General features: G+C 42.2%; 1 protein-coding gene across 4 annotated transcripts in view; it reads right to left on the bottom strand.

Annotated features, from left to right (window-relative positions):
• The window catches only part of ADGRB3 (adhesion G protein-coupled receptor B3), a 1,023,178-nt gene that overhangs the window by 476,721 nt on the left and 523,314 nt on the right, over positions 1 to 23,143 (bottom strand). For all 4 annotated transcript variants that reach the window (XM_040349908.1, XM_040349906.1, XM_040349909.1 and 1 more), the window contains 2 exons: positions 7,288 to 7,389; positions 6,901 to 7,007 (listed from right to left, as the gene is read on the bottom strand). In XM_040349908.1, the coding sequence (XP_040205842.1) occupies positions 6,901 to 7,007; positions 7,288 to 7,389 (209 nt within the window). The remainder of the gene's footprint in view (positions 1 to 6,900; positions 7,008 to 7,287; positions 7,390 to 23,143) is intronic.

The raw sequence follows: 23,143 nt of genomic DNA, 5'->3' as shown, positions 1-23,143 counted from the left end.
GCCATTTTTTTGTAACAAGTCTTAAAATTAAAGTTAAGACATTATTACACTAAGCATATGCCTGTCAGTTTCAAAGGACACCTTTTTTCATATACATACTGTATATATATATATATATATATATATATATATATATATATATATATATATATATATATATATATATATATATATATATATATATATATATATACAGTATAATGCTTTTTCTTCTTTCTTTTCTGCTTTAGGGTTCTTTTGTACAGGGGCACATAGATCCATACTCTATGAAAAGGTGTTTGTTTTGCATCCATAGTAGCACACAGCCACACTCAGAAGGCTGCATCAATGAACAAAAATCAATAAAAGTCTGACAGTTACAGCAGCTGTACGGATCTTTCCCCCAGATCTGAGCATATAGTTTCATACACATATGAATGAACAGCTCTAGACACAGATGCATTGCAATTAAAGGCCTCTCAACCATACCTGTATGCAAGTACATACATAGATGTGTGCACGGATCCCTATAGCCGCTGAGTCTCTTGGAGTGTCATTGATTTTTAACAGGCTTCCAGGCGTGACTGTATGCTACTTTTTTTTCATATATGCTTTTATTGAAAATACAAATTACAGTTTATATGGTATAATCCAAGTGGACATTCTTATGATATAATCAAGTATATAACAGTTATAGCAATAAGAAGGTATAAGCACATAAAATCGACATGTTTAAATAAACGTGCATTTCTTCAAAAGGAGCTTCTAACTTGCTGATTGACCATACTAAGTTAAAAGTCCAGTTTTTAGCTATAGGTATAAATGGGAGAATAATTATGCCCTGTACACACGATCAGTTTTTCCGACAGGAAAACCATGTTTTTTTTTTAACAGGAAAACTTCTCAAAAATGTCTTGCATACACACGGTCACACAAATCTTGGCTGAAATTCTGAATGTCGAGAACGCAGTGACGTACAACGCGTACGACAAGCTGAGATTAATGACGTTTTTTTCGCATTGTAATTTTATACAGACGACCACGATTCCCGATAGGAATTTTTCCTGTCACGAAAATTGAGATCCTGCTCTCAATCTTTTCTTGGCAGGAATTCTCACAAAAAAAATGTGATGGAGCATACACACGGTCGGAATTCCTGACAAAAACTGATCATGTGTACAAGGCATTAGAGTAAGGAGATACAATGAAAATGATGGGGGAGAGGAATAGGGAAGGAATGGGAGGGGGGAGAGAAAAGAAAAAAATCTGTATGCAACTTTGAGTTCATTAGCAAACACTTCAGCTAATGTAGAAGTCTGTACCTCCATGTAAATGAGGCTTTCAGAACAAAACAATTTAAAATTCACTTTTACTGTTTCATGCAGATATTGCCATATAGTCAGTAAGGTGTCTTTAAGTGTAGTACATACACAGTCAAATTATGGAAATCACCACTATATGTTTGGTGGGTGTTCCCATTAACCTAAAAATTATTTTATCATACTAGGTGTTTATTTGCAGTGGGCTTTTGGGCAGGCTACTCCAAACAATTGCACAGTAAAAGTGGAGTGACAAAAAAGGGATAGTATGAGTTTCCTGTCATTGGCATACAATGCAGAATCTAAGCTTTGAGATCTTTTACCCTTTGTAAGGACAGACAGTGCTTAAATCTAATTTAAATCTGATGATAAGATCTGCCAGCACAACACAGATGAGGTTAGTCCTTCCTTAACATTACATAGCAAGTGGAAACTTGCATCTCTGAGTTTTTCACAAACGAAGTAAGAATGTAAGCTGCGTTTTTTCATCTATTTTTTTTTTTTTTAAGTTTTGCTATGTGAATGAAAACCCATTGCAATTATAAAGTAGCTATCTTTCCAACGTGGCTAAAAAAGTAAAAAAAATAAAAATAAAACACTCTGATGTTGATTTACTAAAACTGGAGAGTACAAAAATTGGTGCAGCGTGGCATGGTAGCATATCAGCTTCTAACTTCAGCTAGTTCAATTCAGCTTTGACAAAAAACTGGAAGCTGATTGTTTTCTTTGCAGAGCTGAACCAGATTTTGCACTTTTTAGTTTTAGTCTATCAGATTCAACCCCACTGTGTCTGCCTGCTGCAGATTCAGATAGCTGCAGATGCCATTAAAAATGGCGTGACCGTTTTTTTTAACTATAATGGCACTTGTAGGCCAGTGCCCCAGACAACAAGCCTCAAAATGTACAAACCATCAAGTAAACTGTAGGAGAGAGGAATGCAGAGAAAGCTTAGGGGAATCAGGACTGTTTTTTGTTCAGGAAGCATGGAACTTTTCCTTCCCTTGTTTGGTGGTTACACAGTTAAAAAAAAATGAAAGTCTTTCTGACAACATTTTACTTCAGTACACCTTTTGTTCTCATTTTAACCAAAATATTCTTGACATTCTGGAACATTAACTGAAGCTCACAGATTCAAAAAGAAGGCTTTAGTGCTGCTAACATGATGTGTACATATTTGTAATTTCAAAGGGTTTCAATATTTTTAGGTAAAAAGCTTACATAACAAAAACACCCAGTGATCCTACCAGGAAGTGTAGTGTAGGGTGACAGCAGTTGTGTTCCTGCATTGCCATCCTGTCACATGTGCATTGGGAGGAGACTGCAGGAACCATGCCAGCACACATTGTACCCATCCAATGATGCAATTGTACATAGACAGACCGTGGCTGAAACAGACTGAAGGAGATCAGCAGTACTGAGAATAAAAGGATTAAAAAATGTGGAAAATGGTGTCCTATTGAAAAAAATGGTACATTTTGCATTCAGTTAGGGGTGGACTCACTCAGGCACTGCCCTATGAGAGGCTCCTGTGCTGCATTTTACTCACTCCTACTTCCTATGAGGGACAGGGTGAGGCAGAGTGGGCTGACATGGGATGGGGGTGGTGTGTATGCAGAGGGTCTAGGGGGCTGCTGGAGTCACAGATTTAAGTGTTGTCACCCCTAGGTTGCTTCAGATGTTGTGCAGTTCTAAGTGCTCCTAATTCACTTCCATCCTGCCGATAAAACTCACAGCAGAGCTCCCCTGAGACAGAAGGGTAGGGTAGCTGCAAATGCCGGCATGCAGGACATGTTATTGCTTATTTACATGTTAATAACACATGCTGGCTGCTGCCTAATAGAGCAGTGTTAGCTGTTGTAAGGAGGATGGGTAGTAAGCCCTAGAAGGGAGATTTGTTTTGGAGTGTGCAGCACCAAAAGTGAGAGCTGTTGAGGGTTGGTGAGTTCAGAAATTAGAACTGTAGATGTCAGAGGCTGGGTGTAAAAGTGACAGCTGTGTAGTAGAGATGGTTGTAGGTGCAGAGGTGACAGCTATGGATTGGTGGGGATTGGGTGTAGAGGTGATAGCTGGGAAGGAAGAGGACATGCTAGGTGCAAAGGTGAGAGCTGTTGACATGGACACATGGGTGAGCTATGGACATGGACACAGAGTTGAGCTGTGGATATGGACTTAAAGGTGGGCTGTGAACATGGAAACTTAGGTGAGCTGTGGACTGGGACATATAAGTGAGCTGTGGACAGGGATGCAGAGGTGAGCTGTGGACAGGAACGTAGAGGTGAGCTGTGCAGAGGGATGCAGAGGTGAGCTGTGGACAGGGAGGCAGAGATGAGCTGTGAACTGGGACACAGGGGTAAGCTGTGGACTGGGACGCAGGGGTGAGTTGTGGACTGGGAAGCAGGGGTAAGCTATGGACAGGGAAACACATGTGACCTGTGGACTGGGAGATGCTGGCTGTGTTGCCTTGCACACTGCTGCTGTATAAGAGCAGACAATGTGCTGTGTGCTGTGCCTGTGCTGGCTGCTGCCTAATAGAGTGGTGTTAGCTGCTGTAAGGAGAATGGGTAGTATGTCCTAGAAGGAATAATTATTTTGGAATGTGCAGCACCAAAAGTTAGAGCTGTTGAGGGCTGGTGAGTTCAGAGGTGAGAACTATAGATGTCAGAGGCTGGGTGAAAAAGTGACAGCTGTGTATTGGAGATGGTTCTAGGTGTAGAGGTGACAGCTATGTATGTGTGAAGACTGGGTGTAGAGGTGATAGCTGTACAGAAAGAGTAGGTGCTAGGTGCAAATGAGAGAGCTCTGGACATGGATGCGGAGGTGAGCCATGGACATGGATACAGAGATGAGCTGTGGACATGGATACAAAGGTGAGATATACACAGGGACACAGAGGTGAGCTGTAGACTGGGACGCAGAGGTGATCTGTGGACAGGGATGCAGAGGTGAGCTGTGGACAGGGACGCAGAGAAGGGCTGTAGACTGGGATGCGGGGTGAGCGTTGGACAGGAACACAGGGGTGACCTGTAGAAAGGGACGCAGAGGTGAGCTGTGGACAGGAAGGTATATGTGAGCTGTGGACTGGGACACAAGGGTGAGTTGTGGAGAGGGACGCAGGCGTAAGGTGTGGAAAGTAACACAAAGGTGAGCTGTGGACTGATATGCAGGGGTGAGTTGTGCACAGGGACACAGAAGGAGAGCTGTGGACTGGGATGCAGAGCTTAGCTGTGGACTGGGACACAGAGGTGAGCTGTGGACAGGGACAGGGAGCCGATGCTGCCTGCTGGCCATGTTGCCTCACACACTGCTGCTGTAAAAGAGAGATAGAGCAGCCAATGTGCTGTGTGCTGTGCCCATGCTGGCTGCTGCCTAATAGAGCAGTGTTAGCTTATGTAAGGAGAAGGGGTGATAAGACTTAGAAGGGAGATTTGTTTTGGGTCTGCACCAAAATTGAGAGCTGTTGAGGGCTGCTGAGTTCAGAGAGGAGAATTGTAGACATCAGGGGCTGGATACAAAAGTGACAGCTGTGTAGAGATGGTTCTAGATGCAGAGGTTACAGCTATGGATGGGTGGGTACTGGGTGTAAAAGCAATAGCTGTGAAGGAAGAGGAGGTGCTAGGTGCAAAAGTGAGAGCAGTGGACATGGATACATAGGTGAGCTATAGACATGGACACAGGGGTGAGCGATAGACATGGACGCAAAGGTGATGCAGAGGTGACAGCTATGGATGGGTGGGGACTGGGTGTAGAAGCAATAGCTGTGAAGGAAGAGGAGGTGATAGGTGCAAAAGTGAGAGCAGTGGACATGGATACATAGGTGAGCCATGGACATGGAAACAGGGGTGAGCGATAGACATGAACGCAAAGGTGAGCTGTGTACATGGACACAGAGGTGAGCTGTGGATAGGAATGCAGGGGTGAGCTGTGGACTGGAAAGCAGAGGTGAGCTGTGGACAGGGATGCAGGGGTAAGATGTGGACAGGGACACAGATTTAAACAGTGAACAGGGATGCAGAGGTGAGCTGTGGACAGGGACACAAGAGAGAACTGTGGACAGGGAGGCAATCGGTGAGCTGTTCACTTGGGAGGCAAAAGTGAGCTGTGGACTGGAAAGCAGGGGTGAGCTGTGGAAAGGGACACAGAGGTGAGCTGTGGACAGGGAGGCAGAAGTGAGCTGTGGACAGGGACTCAGGGGTGATCTGTGGACAGGCATAAAAAGGTGAGTTGTGGACTGGGACGCAGGGGTGAGCTTTGGACAGGGACGCAGAGGTGATCTGTGGACTGGTATGCAGGGGTGAGCTTTGGACAGGGGTGCAGTGGTTATCTGTGGACTGGGATGCAGGGATGAACTGTGGACAGGGACGCAAGGGCGAACTGTTGACTGGGATGCAGGGGACAGCTGTGGACAGTGACACAGAGGTGAGCTGTGGACAGGTACGCAGAGGGGAGCTGTGGACAGGGAGTCAGAGGTGAGCTGTGGATTGGGATGCTGGGGTGAGTTATGGTGACAGAGATGACAGCTATGGATGAATGGGGACTGGGTGTAAAGTGATAGATATATAGGAAGAGGAGGTGCAAGGTCTGGCGGAGTAGCACTCCCCCCAGGCGGCTACCGGTTTGGCACTGACCCCATCTAAGTGGTGGGTGGCGGGCTGCCGGCAGCGGCCGCGGTGTCCGCTCCTCTAGTGGCTTCCGCCATGGTCTCCACTCTCTTCCTCCTAAGAGCTAGGGCTGCAATGTAGAGGCCCAGCCTAACCCCTGGGGGCCAAAAAGCACTAATCACTACTATCAATGGCTCACCGACTGGGCGCTGCAGCCCACAGTATGTGCCTTGCCACTGTGAGTACCCAAGGGGAGCAGATACTAAGAAGACACAGAAATAATCGCATGTCATAAGAACAGGACCGGTGCATGGATCCGAATGCAGAGGCTCTTAATGGCTCTTAGGCTCTTAGTGGATTGTGCATGATCCACTATCAATCATCATGCAAAAATGCACAGTTACTTGAGGATTAGAAAAACCTGGTTCACATATGCAATGTCAGATTTGGCTAGTACGTTTTCCTTTCAACCTGGACTTGTTCTGCAATGTTGAAGACATTTTCTATCTTCTACAAGACAACTCTTTACTTCAATTAGTATTAAAGGAATGATATGGAGAAGCTATAAAACATTTTCAACATTACAGAACAAGTCCAATTGAGTGCAATTAACTACCATGACCTGAATAATTAAGGTCCTTCATAGACAATTTCAGATTTGCTTATCTCTTTTTAGTACGGGGAATGCACATATACTGTACATATGCATATAGAAAAATAAGAGCAATAAATACATCTCTTAAAAATAGTTCTTCCAGTAGGTCTTATAACACAAATACACTTTGACTGACAGAATTAATATAGTAAACCTTCATTATATATGTTCATTTCCAGTGAAATATTTGAAATGACTTTTCAGTGATTAAGGATTGGGTCTAATAATAAGCATGTGCAGAATTCAATGCTGTATTTTTCCTTTGCATGGGCCACATTTCGAACTAGATATGCATGAGTTACATAAGAGAAATAAACATAACAAGGACAAAAGCTGGCTTTGCACCTACTGAAAGCTGCAAGTGTCTGTATTCAGCTGATATGCATCTTGCAAAGCTCGGCTGTTCCCAGAAGGCTACACCATGAAGATTGAGCGAGCAGCGTCTGCTAGTGGTGCCTATGAGTCACACAGGATGCAGAAAATATTTGTTAGAGTCTGCAGCAATGCTGAAATCATACAAAAGCAATCTCACAAATTAGTCTATTTAGCTATATAACATTGGGAAATGAGATGCACAATATATATCCCATTTTCTTAAAACTCCATTTGTATAAATGATTATTTGAAATGCTCAATTATGATCTTCCAAACCGCATTGAAGACAAATAAACATGTTTGATCATTACTCATCTAGTTATATATAAATGTGTACATCTCGTAATAGAGGAACGTTTACCAGTAGCGTTAAGAGGACATCGATTGAATGCCAGGTCTCCAGCTGGGGTTCTTTTCCATACCATAGACATCAAATAGTCCTCAGGGCAGATTTCATAAGGAGCTGTGAATAAGAGTGAGAGATTTATATTAAACACACACACATCTAGGATTCTGAGATTATTTGTCACGCTACTCAGTTCTCTACATGCCTGAGGAAAAAAACCTTAGTAGTCCAGAATGTTTGTTTCTAAAAACATTAGCTCTGTGGTAAAAATAGCTCACACAGCAGTTTCTGCCTGTCATTTTTTTTTCCTTCTTTAAAACGTAATATCCTGCAGATGTATGTGCTGTTCACTCAATTTCTCTTGCAGTTTTTAAACATGGTAGTTAACTAGTTACTTCACGAATAATATTTTCCTTTTATGTCACCTTGATGAGGGGTTATTCTAAGCAGTAAGCACTATTAGCATTTTCAGGAAACAACAAAGCATTAGTAATGGGATTCTGTACAAAATTACAACCCAAGAAAGAAGGCTTGGGACTGCAAGCAATTATTGTAACCAAGAAAAAAATAATTAATAATAAGATCCAATTATATATATATATATATATATATATATATATATATATATATATATATATATATATATACTGCTCAAAAAATTAAAGACACACTTCTGAATCAGAACTCCTGGGAAATGTATCTGGTCAGTTAAGTGGCAGAGGGGGAGGGGTGTATACAGAGGGGGTTGTTAATCAGTTTCAGCTGCTTTGCTGTTAACTGAAATTAACAACAGGTGCACTAGATGGGCAACAATGAGATGACCTCCAAACAGGAATGTTTTTTCAGGTGGAGATGTCTGACATTTTTTTTCCTTACTCATCTTTTCTGACTGTTTTTCACTAGTTTTGCATTTGGCTAGGGTCAGTGTAACTACTGGTAGCACGACGCGATATGTGGACCCTATAGAGGTTGCAGAGGCAGTACAACTCCTCAAGGATGGCACATCAATATGTGTTATTGCCAGAAGGTATGCAGTGTCTACCAGCACAGTCTCAAGAGCATGGAGGAGATTTCAGGAGACAGGCAGTTACTCTAGGAGAGCTGGACAGAGCCGTAGAAGGTCCTTAACCCATCAGCAGGACCGGTTTCTGCTCCTTTGTGCAAGGAGGAACAGGATGAGCAATGCCAGAGCCCTACAAAATGACCTCCAGCAGGCCACTGGTGTGAATGTCTCTGACCAAACAATCAGAAACAGATTTCATGGGGGTGACCTGAGGGCCCGAGGTCCTCTAGTGTGATCTGTGCTCACTGCCGGACACTGTGGAGTTCGATTGGCATTTTCCATTGAACACCAGAATTGGCAGGTCCACCACTGGTGCCCCATGCTTTTCACAGATGAGAGCAGGTTCAACCACAATACCCCAAAACCACTCCCCCACGCACGCACACCCTCCAAACTACATCAAATAGTGGGTGTGGTCAGTAAAATTTCACGAACAGTATGGGGGTCTTAAAGGTCCAGAGTTCAGGGGGGGTTACACACAGAGTGCAGAGCTGTCACTTGTAAACACAGAAACCAGACTTCTGTGTTTACAAGTGATTGTGGTGAGCAGGCGCCAAAGGGTCTGTGCCAGAGGTGGTGGAACTGAGTTCCACCTATAAAAACCCCTGTATATATAATATATATATATATATATATATATATATATATATATATATATAGTTAACTGACAGATTTTTGGGAAATTATCATTTTGTTTTTCTATAACAGATAAACCAGATGACCATAGCCCAGGTAAACAAAACTCACTGTGTGCTGAGAGGGATACACAAAGCATCAATGATTTGTTAAAACCATTTACACTCACCAGCTTACAGATTACAATGACTTCATAGCACACATTCAGCAATTGGAGGATTTAACAGTAATTAATTTAAAAGCTTCCTTTTAAACACTTTTAAACCTCTAAAAAAAAAACCAAAGGAAAACACTGCACTAGATAAAATTGTGAATGTTATACACCAATAATGTGTGATGAAATAATTAGCTGCCAGTATCAAAAAAATTCCTAAAACATGTGTAATATACAGTACAGCGCTCAAACGAATCATGTGAAAAAGATCTAAAATAAATTGAATTGATCTTATATATAACAGTGATAATGGGTGATAAATGAGAAAAAATTCTCGCAGTGGCAATTCATATAGGCAATTTATATAAAGAAGCCAGTGAAAGTGACACGAAAAAACATGTGTAAATAAAGAAAAAGTCCAACTAAATTGAATATATGGAGGAACATAAGAAAAAACAGTCATTGTAAAGGGTCACTAAAGGCAAAAAAAATTTTTTTTTCAAATAATAAACATGTTATACTTACCTCTACTGTGCAGCTCGTTTTACACAGAGTGTCCCCTAACCCTGTCTTCTGGGATCCCTCGGCGGCTGTCTCGGCTCCTCCTCACAAAAGCTTTCTACCTTCATGCGAATGAACACCCAAAGAAAGAGGTTGCAGGATAGAGAGAACTTCATCCACCAGGAAGGCACCCAAAAGTGGTATTGCAGTCTTCTTACCCTGTCAATGTGACCACCATTACAGTGATCTCAACAAGCCTGGGGATTTTAGGTCTCCCTCCGGACCCTCTGTGGGATGTGTGAGGTGGTATCTGTTGTCACCACACTGGGTGGGCGTTTAGAGAAACCACCTTACCCATTGAATACTTGTTAACATTTGGGATGAGACAAATACAATACTTCCTTCCTGCCCAAAAAATTCACATTTTATTAACATATCAGTAAAAATGTAAAAAAATAAATAAATACAAAATTCACTGCACTGACTCAAAAACCCCTGACCATGTTATAGTTCGTCACAACCCCTGCTTATCATTTTTTGAGGGACAACTTGATCATGTAAGTGTGGATAACATATTAATTAAAATATGGTAATGTGTGCATACAATATAGAGTATATACAATATAGAAAACAATATTAATGTCATGGACCTTTAAGGTCTGTTTAAAACAAATTACCATGAATCATTTAAAAATGTTTTGATGTAGTGCACTACAAGCTAATAAATAAACACCTCCTTAATTAAAATAAACCATCGCAGAACATTCTATACTATATTCATTTAATTTAAAAACATGTCCATATATTGCAATCCACTGAAGTCCTTCACCAATGTGTGTGAAATTCTCAATAGCTTCCTCTGTTTTTTTGGTGCAATCCGGTCAATACATGCAACACCCAGTGCTCACCTTATTCTGTGATGATTTATTTTAATTAAAGGGGCATTTATTTATTATTTTGTATTCAGCTGCATCAAGGTATTTATATGATATATGAGGAGTGTAGTGAATAGCACTGTGTGATGTTTAACAGCATCTATGTTTAACCACTTAAGGACCCCTTCACGCCGATATACGTCAGCAGAATGGCACGGCTGGGCACAATTACGTACCTGTACGTGTGTCTTTAAGGCCCAGCAGTGGGGTCACGAGCACGCCGGAGCTGAAGAACGGGGAGAGGTGAGTGTAAACACACCTTCCCCTTTCTTTATTGTGGCAGTGTCAGTGATCGTCTGTTCCCTGATATAGGGAAAGATGATCACTGACATCACACGTCCAGCCCCGCCCCCCTACAGTTAGTCACACTTAACTCCTTCGGTGTCCCCTAGTGGTTAACTCCCAAACTGCAATTGTCATTTTCAAAGTAAACAATGCATTTTTATAGCACTTTTTGCTGTGAAAATGACAACGGCTCCAAAAATGTGTCAAAATTGTCTGATGTGTCCGCCATAATGTCGCAGTCATGAAAAAAATCGCTGATCGCCACCAGTAGCAGTAAAAAAATATATTAATACAAATGCCATAAAACTATCCCCTATTTTGTAAACGCTATACATTTTGCGCAAACCAATCGATAAACGCTAATTGCGATTTCTTTACCAAAAATGGGTAGAAAAATACGTATCGGCCTAAACTGAGGAAAAAAATGTTTTTTATATCTTTTTGGGGGATATTTATTATAGCAAAATGTAACAAATATTGATTTTTTTTCAAAATTCTCGCTCTATTTTTGTTTATAGCGCAGAAAATAAGAACCGCAGAGGTGATCAAATATCACCAAAAGAAAGCTCTATTTGTGGGAAAAAAGGACGCCAGTTTTGTTTGGGAGCCACGTCCGCAAAATTGTCAGTTAACCTGCATAATGGTCCGGGTCTTAAGTGGTTAAAGACACATTTATATTATAGTATTGTGGGTGTTGACTGTGGTGATTGTTTTTGTACTAAAATTATTTAACACACATACTTGGCAAAGCACTGAAAATCATATCAAGCAGAGCTTATATTTATATAACTTTGGGAGCCAATGGCAAACTTATCAATATAGTGGTCCAACCAAAAGAACAATTTTTTACAAGCGTAGGAAAGGAGCTTTGGATCCCATTAAGAATTCAGGTACAAAAATAAAGCAAAAAGTGCCAAATGAAAAAACAAGCACTTTTGACATTTAATGTTTTTAATACAATTTGGTGCACTAACAGAGCCTTTAAAAAAAAAGGGTTGTTTAGGGTATGCAGAGCAACACATTGGGGGTTATTTACAAAAGGCAAATCCACTTTGCACTAAAGTGCAAAATGTACTTGAAATTGCACTGAAAGTGAACTTGGAAGTGCAGTCGCTGTAGATCTGAAATGAGGGGAAGATCTGAAATGAGGGGAAGCTCTGCCGATTTTTATCATTCAATTACAGTGGGTGACCGCAATATTGTGTCAATCTCGCTCCCTTTCTCGGCGAGATTGACCACCTACGAGCCCCATCGCGGGAGCCAGCGCCGAGCTGGCTTGCCGCGATGGAGACAAAGCCGTCATAGAAGCGACGGGGATCCGACTTGGATTCCCGCCAATTCTAGCTGCGGCATTTGGTATGAATCCTAAGAGGAAACTCCACGTCAAATTTTAAATAAAAAACCGGCATGGGTCCCCCCCAGGGGCATACCAGGCCCTTAGGTCTGCCATGGGTTGTAAGGAGACCCCCCTACGCCGAAAAACCAGCGTGGGGGTCCCCCCACAATCCATACCAGACCCCTATCCAAAGCACGCTGCCCGGCTGGTCAGGAAAGGAGTGGAGACGAGCGAGCGACCCCCCTCCTGAGCCATACCAGGCCGCATGCCCTCAACATGGGGGGGTTGGGTGCTCTGGGGCAGGGGGGAGCACTGCGGCCCCCCCACCCCAGAGCACCCTGTCCCCATGTTGATAAGGACAGGGCCTCTTCCCGACAACCCTGGCCATTGGTTGTTGGGGTCTGCGGGCGGGGGGGTTTATCGGAATCTGGGAGCCCCCTTTAATAAGGGGGCCCCCAGATACCGGCCCCCCACCCTAGGTGAATGAATATGGGGTACATTGTACCCCTACCCATTCACCTGGAGGCAAAGTGTTGACACAACGCTTCTTCCCGCTGTAATAACTGGTGCGCGGTTCGCACCGATTTATATAGGCCTCTTATGATGTCACAGTCCCATCATGCTCCGGTACCTACCCACGTGGGTAGGTACTGGAGCATGATGGGACTGTGACATCATAAGAGGCATTACAGCGGGAAGAAGCGTTGGGTCAACATCGGAAGAAGGCAGAAGAAGGCAGAAGAAGGCAGAAAAAGACAGAAGAAGAGCGGGCTGGCCGCCGCTAGTAATTGAGCTAACACGAAGATAGCGGCGGCCAGCCCTGAAGAAGAAGGCACCGGAGAGCGAGCTGGAGAAGAACCGGGGAGCGCTGAGATGACAGCAAAGAGCCAAAAAGACCCCCGGAGAGCGGAGAAGACCCCCGGAGAGCAGAAGAATAAGGCCCCCCCTGGTAAAAGAGCTAAAGAAGAGAGGGGGGGCCCAGAGCTGACTAATAAATTACTTTAAAAACCCTGTGTCGTGTGTTTATTTTCTTTTACACTTTGCCTCCAGGTGAATGGGTAGGGGTACGATGTACCCCATATTCATTCACCTAGGGTGGGGGCCGGTATCTGGTGGCCCCCTTATTAAAGGGGCTCCCAGATGCCGATAAGCCCCCCGCCCGCAGACCCCGACAACCAACGGCCAGGGTTGTCGGGAAGAGGCCCTGTCCTTATCAACATGGGGACAGGGTGCTCTGGGGTGGGGGGCACAGTGTGCTCCCCTGCCACAGAGCACCTAACCCCCCCATGTTGAGGGCATGCGGCCTGGTACGGCTTGGGAGGGGGGGCATTCGCTCGTCCCCACTCCTTTCGTGACCGGCCGGGCAGCGTGCTTTGGATACGTGTCTGGTATGGATTGTGGAGGGACCCCCACGCCGGTTTTTCGGTGTAGGGGGGTCTCCTTACAACCCATAGCAGGCGTAAGGGCCTGGTATGCCCCTGGGGGGAACCCATGCCGTTTTTTTATTTAAAATTTGAAGTGGAGTTCCCCCTCAGGATTCATACCAAATGCCACAGCTAGAATTGGCGGGAATCCAAGTCGGATCCCCGTCGCTTCTATGACGCGCTCGCTGGAATGTGCTTTGTCTATTCCAGCGAGTGTGAGATGTCGGCACCCTGTCGCCGAGAATCAGCGCAATGCTGTCGTGCTGGAAACACATTCTCGGCAACAGGTACTGTATGTGCAAGCTAAAATGCTGTTTTTTATTTTCCTTGCATGTCCCCCTTGGAGCTACAGCGACTTCACTTCCAAGTGCACTTGCAGCGCAATTTCAAGTGCACTTTGCACTTGTAGTTTGCACTTGTAGTGCAAAGTGGAGTTGCCTTTAGTAAATAAACCCCATTGTCTTTTTAAATATGTTTTAGTAAGAAACAGCTATCATTGAAATGTCCAATTCTCTCAATGCCTTATGGCTATATGTCTCTGTTCCTCCGAGTTCCCCACAACATGGCCAACTGGGAGCCATACAACCTGTTCTCCATTATCTGTTGAAATAATTAATGCCGCATACACACGATTTTTCACACGGTTCGTCTGATGAAAACAGTCTGATGGATAAAAAACCATCGGTTTTTTATCCATTGGTGAAAAAACGAGGAACTTGTTTTAAAATTATCTGATGGTTAAAAAACCGATAGAAAAAAACGATCATCTGTGGGCACGTCCATCGGTTAAAAAATCCATGCATGCTCAGAATCAAGTCGACACATGCTTGGAAGCGTTTAACTTCATTTTTCTCAGCACGTTGTTGTGTTTTACGTCACCGCGTTCTGACACGATCAGTTTTTTAACTGATGGTGTGTAGGCAAGACTGATGAAAGTCAGCTTCATCGGATATCTGATGAAAAAATCCATCAGACCGTTTTCATCGGATGAACCAATCGTGTGTACAGGGCATAAGATGAAGCCTTTCAATAGATGCGTTGTTGCATGCGCAAAACCTGAGAAGAATTTCAGAGGAGAGGCTGGGTACTACCCAGCCAGCAGGCCACACAGGAAGGATCTTCAAAGAGCAGAGATAGAATGGTAAATATATGACTGGGGGGAAGGACATTTATAGAATAACTATACAGTTTTCTATTAAAGCCGAGCTCAGACAGATATACAACACTGTTTAATGCAGTTATGTATTCTCTAGAAGGTATCGCTAAATGGAGCTTGTATAAACATCTGAATTTGACTTCATGTTTTTTTTTCCCTGTAGTTCCTTACACAGCAGAATTCATTGTAATAAGAGTGGGAGCAGGACTATGAGCTAGTCTGGCACCACTGCATGACTCAAGTGATAATAAGTGCAGTAAAGGTAATTTATTGGCTAAGAAACCAAGCAACAAGTTAAAGTAAGTTCAGGGCCAAGCTCTACTATATAAATGTGGTAAAGTAAAGTGGACTGTTGCATACTGTAAGTACATGCAATACATGTTGATCTGGCCAGAAATAAAAATATTGAGTCCTTTTAACTTCCTATATGCTGAAATAAAATTGTATCAGACCTCTTTGCTATTTCTGTGAACTACAAGACACCTCTTTCTATGTAAATGAAATGAGAAGAAGGGGATGTGTTTATAGTTTAAATTATAAAAAAGACCAAGGCTGACAGCCTTGCTCCTTCATTGATAGAGTACAGAGAGGAAGTCTTATAACCCAAGGAAGGAAGTGTGTTGCTTCAAATTATAAAAAAGACCAAGGCTGACGGCCTTGCTCCTCCATTGATAGAGTACAGAGAAAGTACAGAGAGAAAGTCTTATAACCTAAGGAAGGACGTGTGTTGCTGGCAGGATCACCAGGTGAAAATTATAGAAAACAAGGTTGAAAAAAGGAAATACATTTTTGTTTTTGAGTTTAAACTTTAAATTTTTTTTCTTTTTTTTTACAAAGCAGTGGTAATAACTGAATTAAACATTAGTACATTAGAGCAAATACTGGAGAAGGTAGAAACAGCACTCAAGGGGTGCATGGTACTGCAATGTAAGGGACTAGCTGATAGACAGAGGGAGCAGAGTGACAGATAGATGAATTTATCAGTCTGCTGCTTTTCCTGTCCATTCTTAAGCCTGAGGAGGGACTCGACCTGTAAGGCCTCGTACACACGATAGGTTAACCAGAGGACAATGGTCTGAAGGACCGTTTTCATCAGTCCAAGCAGATCGTGTGTGGGCCCCATAGGTTATTTAACCTTAGGTTAAAAAAAAGCCAACTTGCTTTAAAATTAACCTATGGATTCCTAACCGATGGGAAAAAAAACGATTGTTAGTAGGCACAGCCATCGGTTAAAAATCCACGCATGCTCAGAATCCAGTGGACGCATGCTTGGAAGCATTGAACTTCGTTTTTTTCAGCACGTCGTTGTGTTTTACATCACCGCGTTCTGACATGACCGTTTTTTTTTACTGATGGTGTGTAGGCACGACGAGCCATCAGTCAGCTTCATAGGTTAACCTACAGACCGTTGTCCTCTGGTTAACCTATCGTGTGTACGAGGCTTTAGAGTTTGCTGTGTGACAGAGCTGTGTAAATCTATGACATGGACAGACAGAAATTTAAATATTTTGGCAGTGAAGTGTATAAAAATATAAGTAAAAATATGTATTGGAGCTGTGTATTTAGACATGTACTTGGAGTTTAGCCATAAGCTCACCTGGTTACATTACAAAACGGTAAAGGAAAATCTGTTTTGTCTTTCGTGTAGAATTGTTTTTGCATGCCGGCAGACATAATGGATCAATGGATCAATGATAGGCATCTTGGTCTTTTTAAGACCTTCACATGTGGCCTTTGATGACTCCAGAAAGCCTCATATTAAATTTTTGGAGAAAGATTAAGAATTTCAAAGGCTGCTTTCCATCACTGTCTGCTATGATAATAGCTCAATATGACATCATGGTAACATGGCAACTTGTTGAAGCAATTTAAGAAGTGTCTATTAAAATTTTTCAGTTAATGAGTATAAAACTCATAACACAATTAGGTTTACAAAGATTTTTCTACTTACACAGATAGAGTAATATTCTAGTTTTATTTTTTATACAAGTTTAAAATGGGGTCTGATTGTTAAATCATATTCATACAGCTAACAGAAACATTGTACGTCATCAAATTAACCTTGTTCAATGTGTCTAACATAATCATTTATAAATAAACTGGGACATGAATACAATGTAATGGTAAGGCACTGGTAGATGTGAGGTGAAAAATGGTATAAGTGCCCCCTGCAGCTTTCTGTTTCAAACCGTAATGGAAGTCTGAAAGCCTCAACACAGTTGACAAGAAGACTTCATTATTCTCTTGAAGCAGCTATGAAACAATAGGCTCTTGAATTCAAATATCACTGTGCTTTTGGAACTCATTTATCTGATCCTTTCTAAAAACAATATAAATTTAAAGAGACTAAGGAATAATACTCACTAAACACTAGACCAATCTCTAAAATTCAGCATTCATCAATTCAATGCAGCATCTTATGGATTTGAGAGGAAAGCATAATTCTCGTTAAAGTTTCACTTGATTCAACTTGTATAACACATTATTGTATGCAATAGTAGCAGCTAGCAGTCAGCCAGGAAATTACCTTAGTGTATCCACTTATCTGTGTATCCAATTGTTTTTGTGTGCTAAAAACTCTCTCTGCACATTTAAAGTATCAAAATGCCAGTACTTCTTCCTATTTTGCGACTATACAAAATGTTCTGCCATCAAATTCATAAGTCTGACCAATCAGAATTTGCTCCTCTAAAGTTAGACCAGAATATGGTGTATTCTTACTGGTTGCTGGAGGTTACAGTAAATCCTTCCTGAGAGAAATGTGAAAACTGCCATTGTTGGCCTCCTTTTGAAAATGTTAGCTGTAAGTCTATTACAATGTATATATAAATTAATTTGCGCTGAATATTAACTTAGAAAATGCAAATCGTGCTAATAAGTGATTTAAAAGAAACTATCAAGTGTCAAATTAATAGGCAAAAAGATACAAATAAAGTCCAATTGCATAAATATACACCAGTGGTTTTCAATGAAACAACACCCAGATCAGTGTGATGATTAAAGGAAGGTGTGATGTGATCTCAAACAACGTGCTCCTGCTTCACAAGTAGAAACGCCTCTTCCACATTAACCACAGCTCATGGAAAACAAAAGAGAGAAACTCTCATAGCGCAGCTGAGTGTTAAACAATACAAAGAGGATAGATGGTCTCTAGCAATGGCACACTCACGAATCCACCGATTAAAAGCCGCATATAGCAACAATACACCGATCCTTCATTAAGCAGCTCACACATGACTAAGTCAAGTGACTATTGACGTAACGCGTGGGGGAGGAGTTACGAGCGGGACGGATCTAGGATTCGATCTAGGATTCGAATGAGGAGAGGAAACATCATATGAGCTGAGCGGCTTAATGAAGGATCGGTGTATTGTTGCTATATGCGGCTTTTAATCGGTGGATTCGTGAGTGTGCCATTGCTAGAGACCATCTATCCTCTTTGTATTGTTTAACACTCAGCTGCGCTATGAGAGTTTCTCTCTTTTGTTTTCCATGAGCTGTGGTTAATGTGGAAGAGGCGTTTCTACTTGTGAAGCAGGAGCACGTTGTTTGAGATCACATCACACCTTCCTTTAATCATCACACTGATCTGGGTGTTGTTTCATTGAAAACCACTGGTGTATATTTATGCAATTGGACTTTATTTGTATCTTTTTGCCTATTAATTTGACACTTGATAGTTTCTTTTAAATCACTTATTAGCACGATTTGCATTTTCTAAGTTAATATTCAGCGCAAATTAATTTATATATACATTGCACTATTTTGTTTGACCTACATCACTTTTTTGCTGCGTTTATTATTTGGTAATTTTGTTAATGCTCTATAATTTGATATTTAATTAGCGCTGTAGTACTAATATTTTTGTAAGTCTATTACACTGACCTTTTATTACTTTCAGAAATCTGAAGAAAGTATGCATATCAAGCGAGCCAGAAAAAAGTAATAAGTCCATATTTGTATACTTGTTCTAAAAAAGTAATAAGTCCATATTTGTATACTTGTCCTACGCTAGTCCCCCGAAGGGTTTGATTTACTTAAAGTGGATGTAAACCCACAACTCACCCAGTATAAACGAATGGCACAGTATTAAAAAAAAAAATATATATATATATATATATATATATATATATATATATATATGCAATGTATCACTACCTTGCAAATGTCCCCTTCTTCAGCTGCAGGAGCCCTAAAAAACTCTGGAATTGGTGGGTGGGTCTCTTTGCCGAAGCTCGGTGGGAGGAGTTGTGATGTCACAAGACTCCCCACCCACCTCTACACTCTCCTAGTCTTTCTGCTGGCTCTGGGAGCTGACTGCACCATGAATATCCTTCTCAGTCACACTGATCTTCTGCTGATCTTGAGGATCACGCCCCATGAGTAACAGCCAGTCAAAACTCAGGGAAGGCACCACATGACTTCAGCATGCCCAATCATGCTGAGGTGTGGAGCAGCCAATCCTGGGTGAGCTGGAGAATAAAGGAGTAGGGATGTGAAGCTGGAATCATAACACTCTATCTGCTCTCATGCTGGTTCATGACATAAAGAAATCAGATGTCAGTCACAGCAGTGGGGGATGTGGTGACACAAACGTATCTGTGTGTTGCTTTTTATCTTACTAAAAAAAGACAAGAGGATTGCTCAGAGCTGGATTAACTCTTTGTGGCAAGACTGGGCACAGATGACTTGATATCCTCTATGGTACCAGGTAGACGTCTTCATTAAAAAATAAATAAGGTTTACATCCACTTTAATGCCCTGTACACATGACCGGTTTTCCTGACATGCCAAAACCTGACATTTTTCCCGACGTGATTCCTCTCAAGCCTGCCTTACATACACACGTTCAGTCAAAAAAACGCTTGACCAAAGCGCGTTGACATCCAACACGTACGACGGCACTATAAAGGGGACGTTCCATTCAAATGGCGCCACCCTTTGGGCTGCTTTTGCTGATCCTCGTGTTAGTAAAAGTTTGGTGAGAGACAATTCGTGCTTTTTAGTCTTCATGTTTTTCAGTCTGTTACAGCGTGATGAATGTGCTATCTCCATTACGAACGCTAGTTTTACCAGAACGAGCGCTCCCATCTCATTGATTCTGAGCATGTGCGTTTTTTCCCTCTTGGAAAAGCATACACACGAGCGGTTTTCGCGACGAGAAAAAGACTGACGGGAAACACAATGGGAAAAAATAGAGCAGGTTCAAATTTTTTTGCAGGCGGTTTTCTTGTTGGAAAAACTGCTATGGAGCATGCACACGTGGTCGTGTGTATGAGGCATAAGAAATAGAGTCTGTTCACACTGTAAAGGGTATAGTAGTCATTTTTTTTCTCTCGAAGAAAAAATTATTGAGGAAAGAGAAAAAAACAAGAAAGGTGGGAAAATACAGGAGAGCTCAATATAGTGTAGATTTACCTATTTTAGGGAGGTAGTCAAAGTTAGTAATATGTTGGTGGGAAAAGGTACATATTATTCTCATTTTGATAAGTTACATTAAACCACTGGGATTGTCTACAATCTGACCTCTTGCTTGTGGGGAATTTGTTTGCTTCCAAGCATACTTTTATCCTGGATGGTGGTTGCACTCAATGCACTGGGGGAACACACCTTCATCCCTCTGGCTAGACATTATATGGGATTTTTGATGGAACTGTCAGGGAAGTATCTAAAACATTGCAGTAAGCTTTGTGTTGCAGAGGTACCCGGTATTAATGGGTCACAGAGAGTAATCAAGAGATTTCACATTTTCATAATACTAGGAATAATATGTGTGTGAAAGATGAGATCAATTTGAATCCAGGCTCCTTGCGGTTCAGGTAACCAATGAAAAACTGTCAATCTATGGTCAGTTCACCCACCTGAAACCTCGCTGCTAAAATGTCATTTAAGCAGTCAGGGATCTCAGGTGATGTCATTGATCAAATATGGTCCCTGACATTGCCCATTGGTCCAGTAGTCCATTTATTTGCTGGATGTTTGATAAATCAGAGAACCCCAGATATAGCTCTAAACCCAATTGAAGTCTATGGCAGCTCAATCTTGTTACTTTTTTCTGATCTTTTTAAAGAGTAATTAAAGCTTTATTTTTTAATGGACGTAGGTAGCTGGGAACTGTCATGGGGACATGTACCAATGCAAATATTGTTTATTTAGGGAGCAGTGCAATATGGTCTCCTAAAAGTGAAAAGGTTGTGCTTCCACCGCTAAATGACAAATTCATGGACAACTTCTGTTTGTAAATCAGGGATTTGATCAACGATGTTACACAGGATCCTTGACCTTTTTGCTTACAAACAGAAGCTGGTAGGGATATTTAATTACAAGGTGGCAGTAATACCACTGTTACTGTAAATGACAGATCCTCTTGTTTGCTTGTTAACAAACAGAAGCAGCTGGGGACCTGTCAATTGGTAGTAATACTGCTAAATGACAGATGTTTTGTAGCTGACTGTATTTTTACCTATGAGCCAATATTTATAAACATATTTAACCACTTCCATACCAGGTACTTACGCAGCTTCCCGCCCAAGTCAATTTTCAGCTTTCAGCACTGTCGCACTTTGAATGGCAATTGCGCGGTCATGCTACACTGTACCCAAACAAAATTGGCGTCCTTTTTTCCCCACAAATAGAGCTTTCTTTTGGTGGTATTTGATCACCTCTGCGATTTTTTTTTTTTGCGCAACAACTAAAAAAAGGCTGAAAATTTGGAAAAAAAATTACGTTTTTATTTTTTTCTGTTAATTTTTTTGTAAATAAGTTTTCTCTTTCAATTACGGGCACTGATATGGCGGCACTAATGGGCACCGATGAGATGGCACTGATGGACATCGATGAGGTAGTACTGACGGGCACAGATGAGGTGGCACTGATTGGCGGCGCTGGTATGCGACACTGATGGGCACACATAGGCGGCACTGATGGGCACACATAGGCGGCACTGATGGGCACACATAGGCGGCACTGATGGGCACACATAGGCGGCACTGATGGGCACTCATGGGCGGCACTGGGCACTCATAGGCGGCACAGATGGGCACTCATGGGCGGCACAGATGGGCACTCATGGGTGGCACAGATGGGCACTGCTAGGTGGGCACTGGGCATGGATGGGCACTGTGGGGTGGCACTGATGGACACTGGGGTTGGACACGGCTGATCACGTGGTAAAGAGTCTCCGCCGGAGGCTCTTTACCGAGATCGGAGATGCAGGGTGTCAGACTGACACCCCGCATCACCGATCGCCGCGATGCGCGCCCCCACGGGCGCGCGCGGCATGAAATCCTGCAGGACGTTCTAGAACGTCCTGTCAGGATTTCATAACCACTTCCCGGACGTAAATCGGCCATAGGCCGGGCGGGAAGTGGTTAAAGCGATTGTATACCCGCAGCATTTTTTTTCTTTTTTTTACACACCTGAAAGGCAAAAGGCATAATGAGCTAGTATGCACCGCATACTAGCTCATTATCCCGCGTCGGACGTACTGCGCATTCTCCCGACGCAAATTTCCCGACGTGCTTTGCGCGAAATTACGACGCGCCAACGTTTTGTGAATCGCGACGTGAAAAAAAGACTTGCGCCGGGAAAAAAAAAATTCTAAAAAATTCAAAAGCGACGCGGGAAAGACGGGTATACTTTTACATGGTGTAGTAATTTTACACTTTGTAAAAGGTGCCCTATCTTTGCGACGGCAAACTAACACTTGCGGCGACGTAACGACGGGAAAAAGTTTCGTGGATCGCCGTAACTGCTAATTTGCATACCCGACGCTGGTTTACGACGCGAACTCCCCCCAGCGGCGGCCGCGGTACTGCATCCTAAGATCCGACAGTGTAAAACTATTACACCTGTCGGATCTTAGGGATATCTATGCGTAACTGATTCTATGAATCAGTCGCATAGATAGAAACAGGGATACAACGGTGTATCGGCAGAAACGCCGTCGTATCCCTTTTGTGAATCTGGCCCACAGTCTTCAAACTATGGTATACATATTTGAAAATTGATTAGTCCGGATGTACTGACTCTTTTCTTGAGGCCCTAAATTACCAGGACAATACAAATACCCACAAATGACATTTTTTTTGTAGTATACAGTCCAAGGTATTTAATAAAAGTAATTGTGAGCTTTTTTAGTTTGTAATTTTTTTGCCACAATTTTTGGGAAAATTAAGAAATGAAATGATTTTTTTAAGCAAAGTTTTCTTTTTAACAAGCTTTTTTTAGCACACAGCATAGACATATTTCCTGGATGATTATATCCCATTCTTCTATGCCTCCTGAGTCTAGGGATACCACATTTGTGAAACTTTTTTACAGCCTAGATGCATAAAGGTGCCCAAAATCCAAGTTTTACCTTTGGGCTTTCAAACAGCATA

Source organism: Rana temporaria, chromosome 4, assembly GCF_905171775.1.
Source record: "Rana temporaria chromosome 4, aRanTem1.1, whole genome shotgun sequence".
NCBI classification, from domain to species: Eukaryota; Metazoa; Chordata; class Amphibia; order Anura; family Ranidae; genus Rana; species Rana temporaria.
The sequence above is the reverse complement of the archived record's forward strand: the minus strand, read 5'-3'. Positions and strand labels throughout refer to the sequence as shown.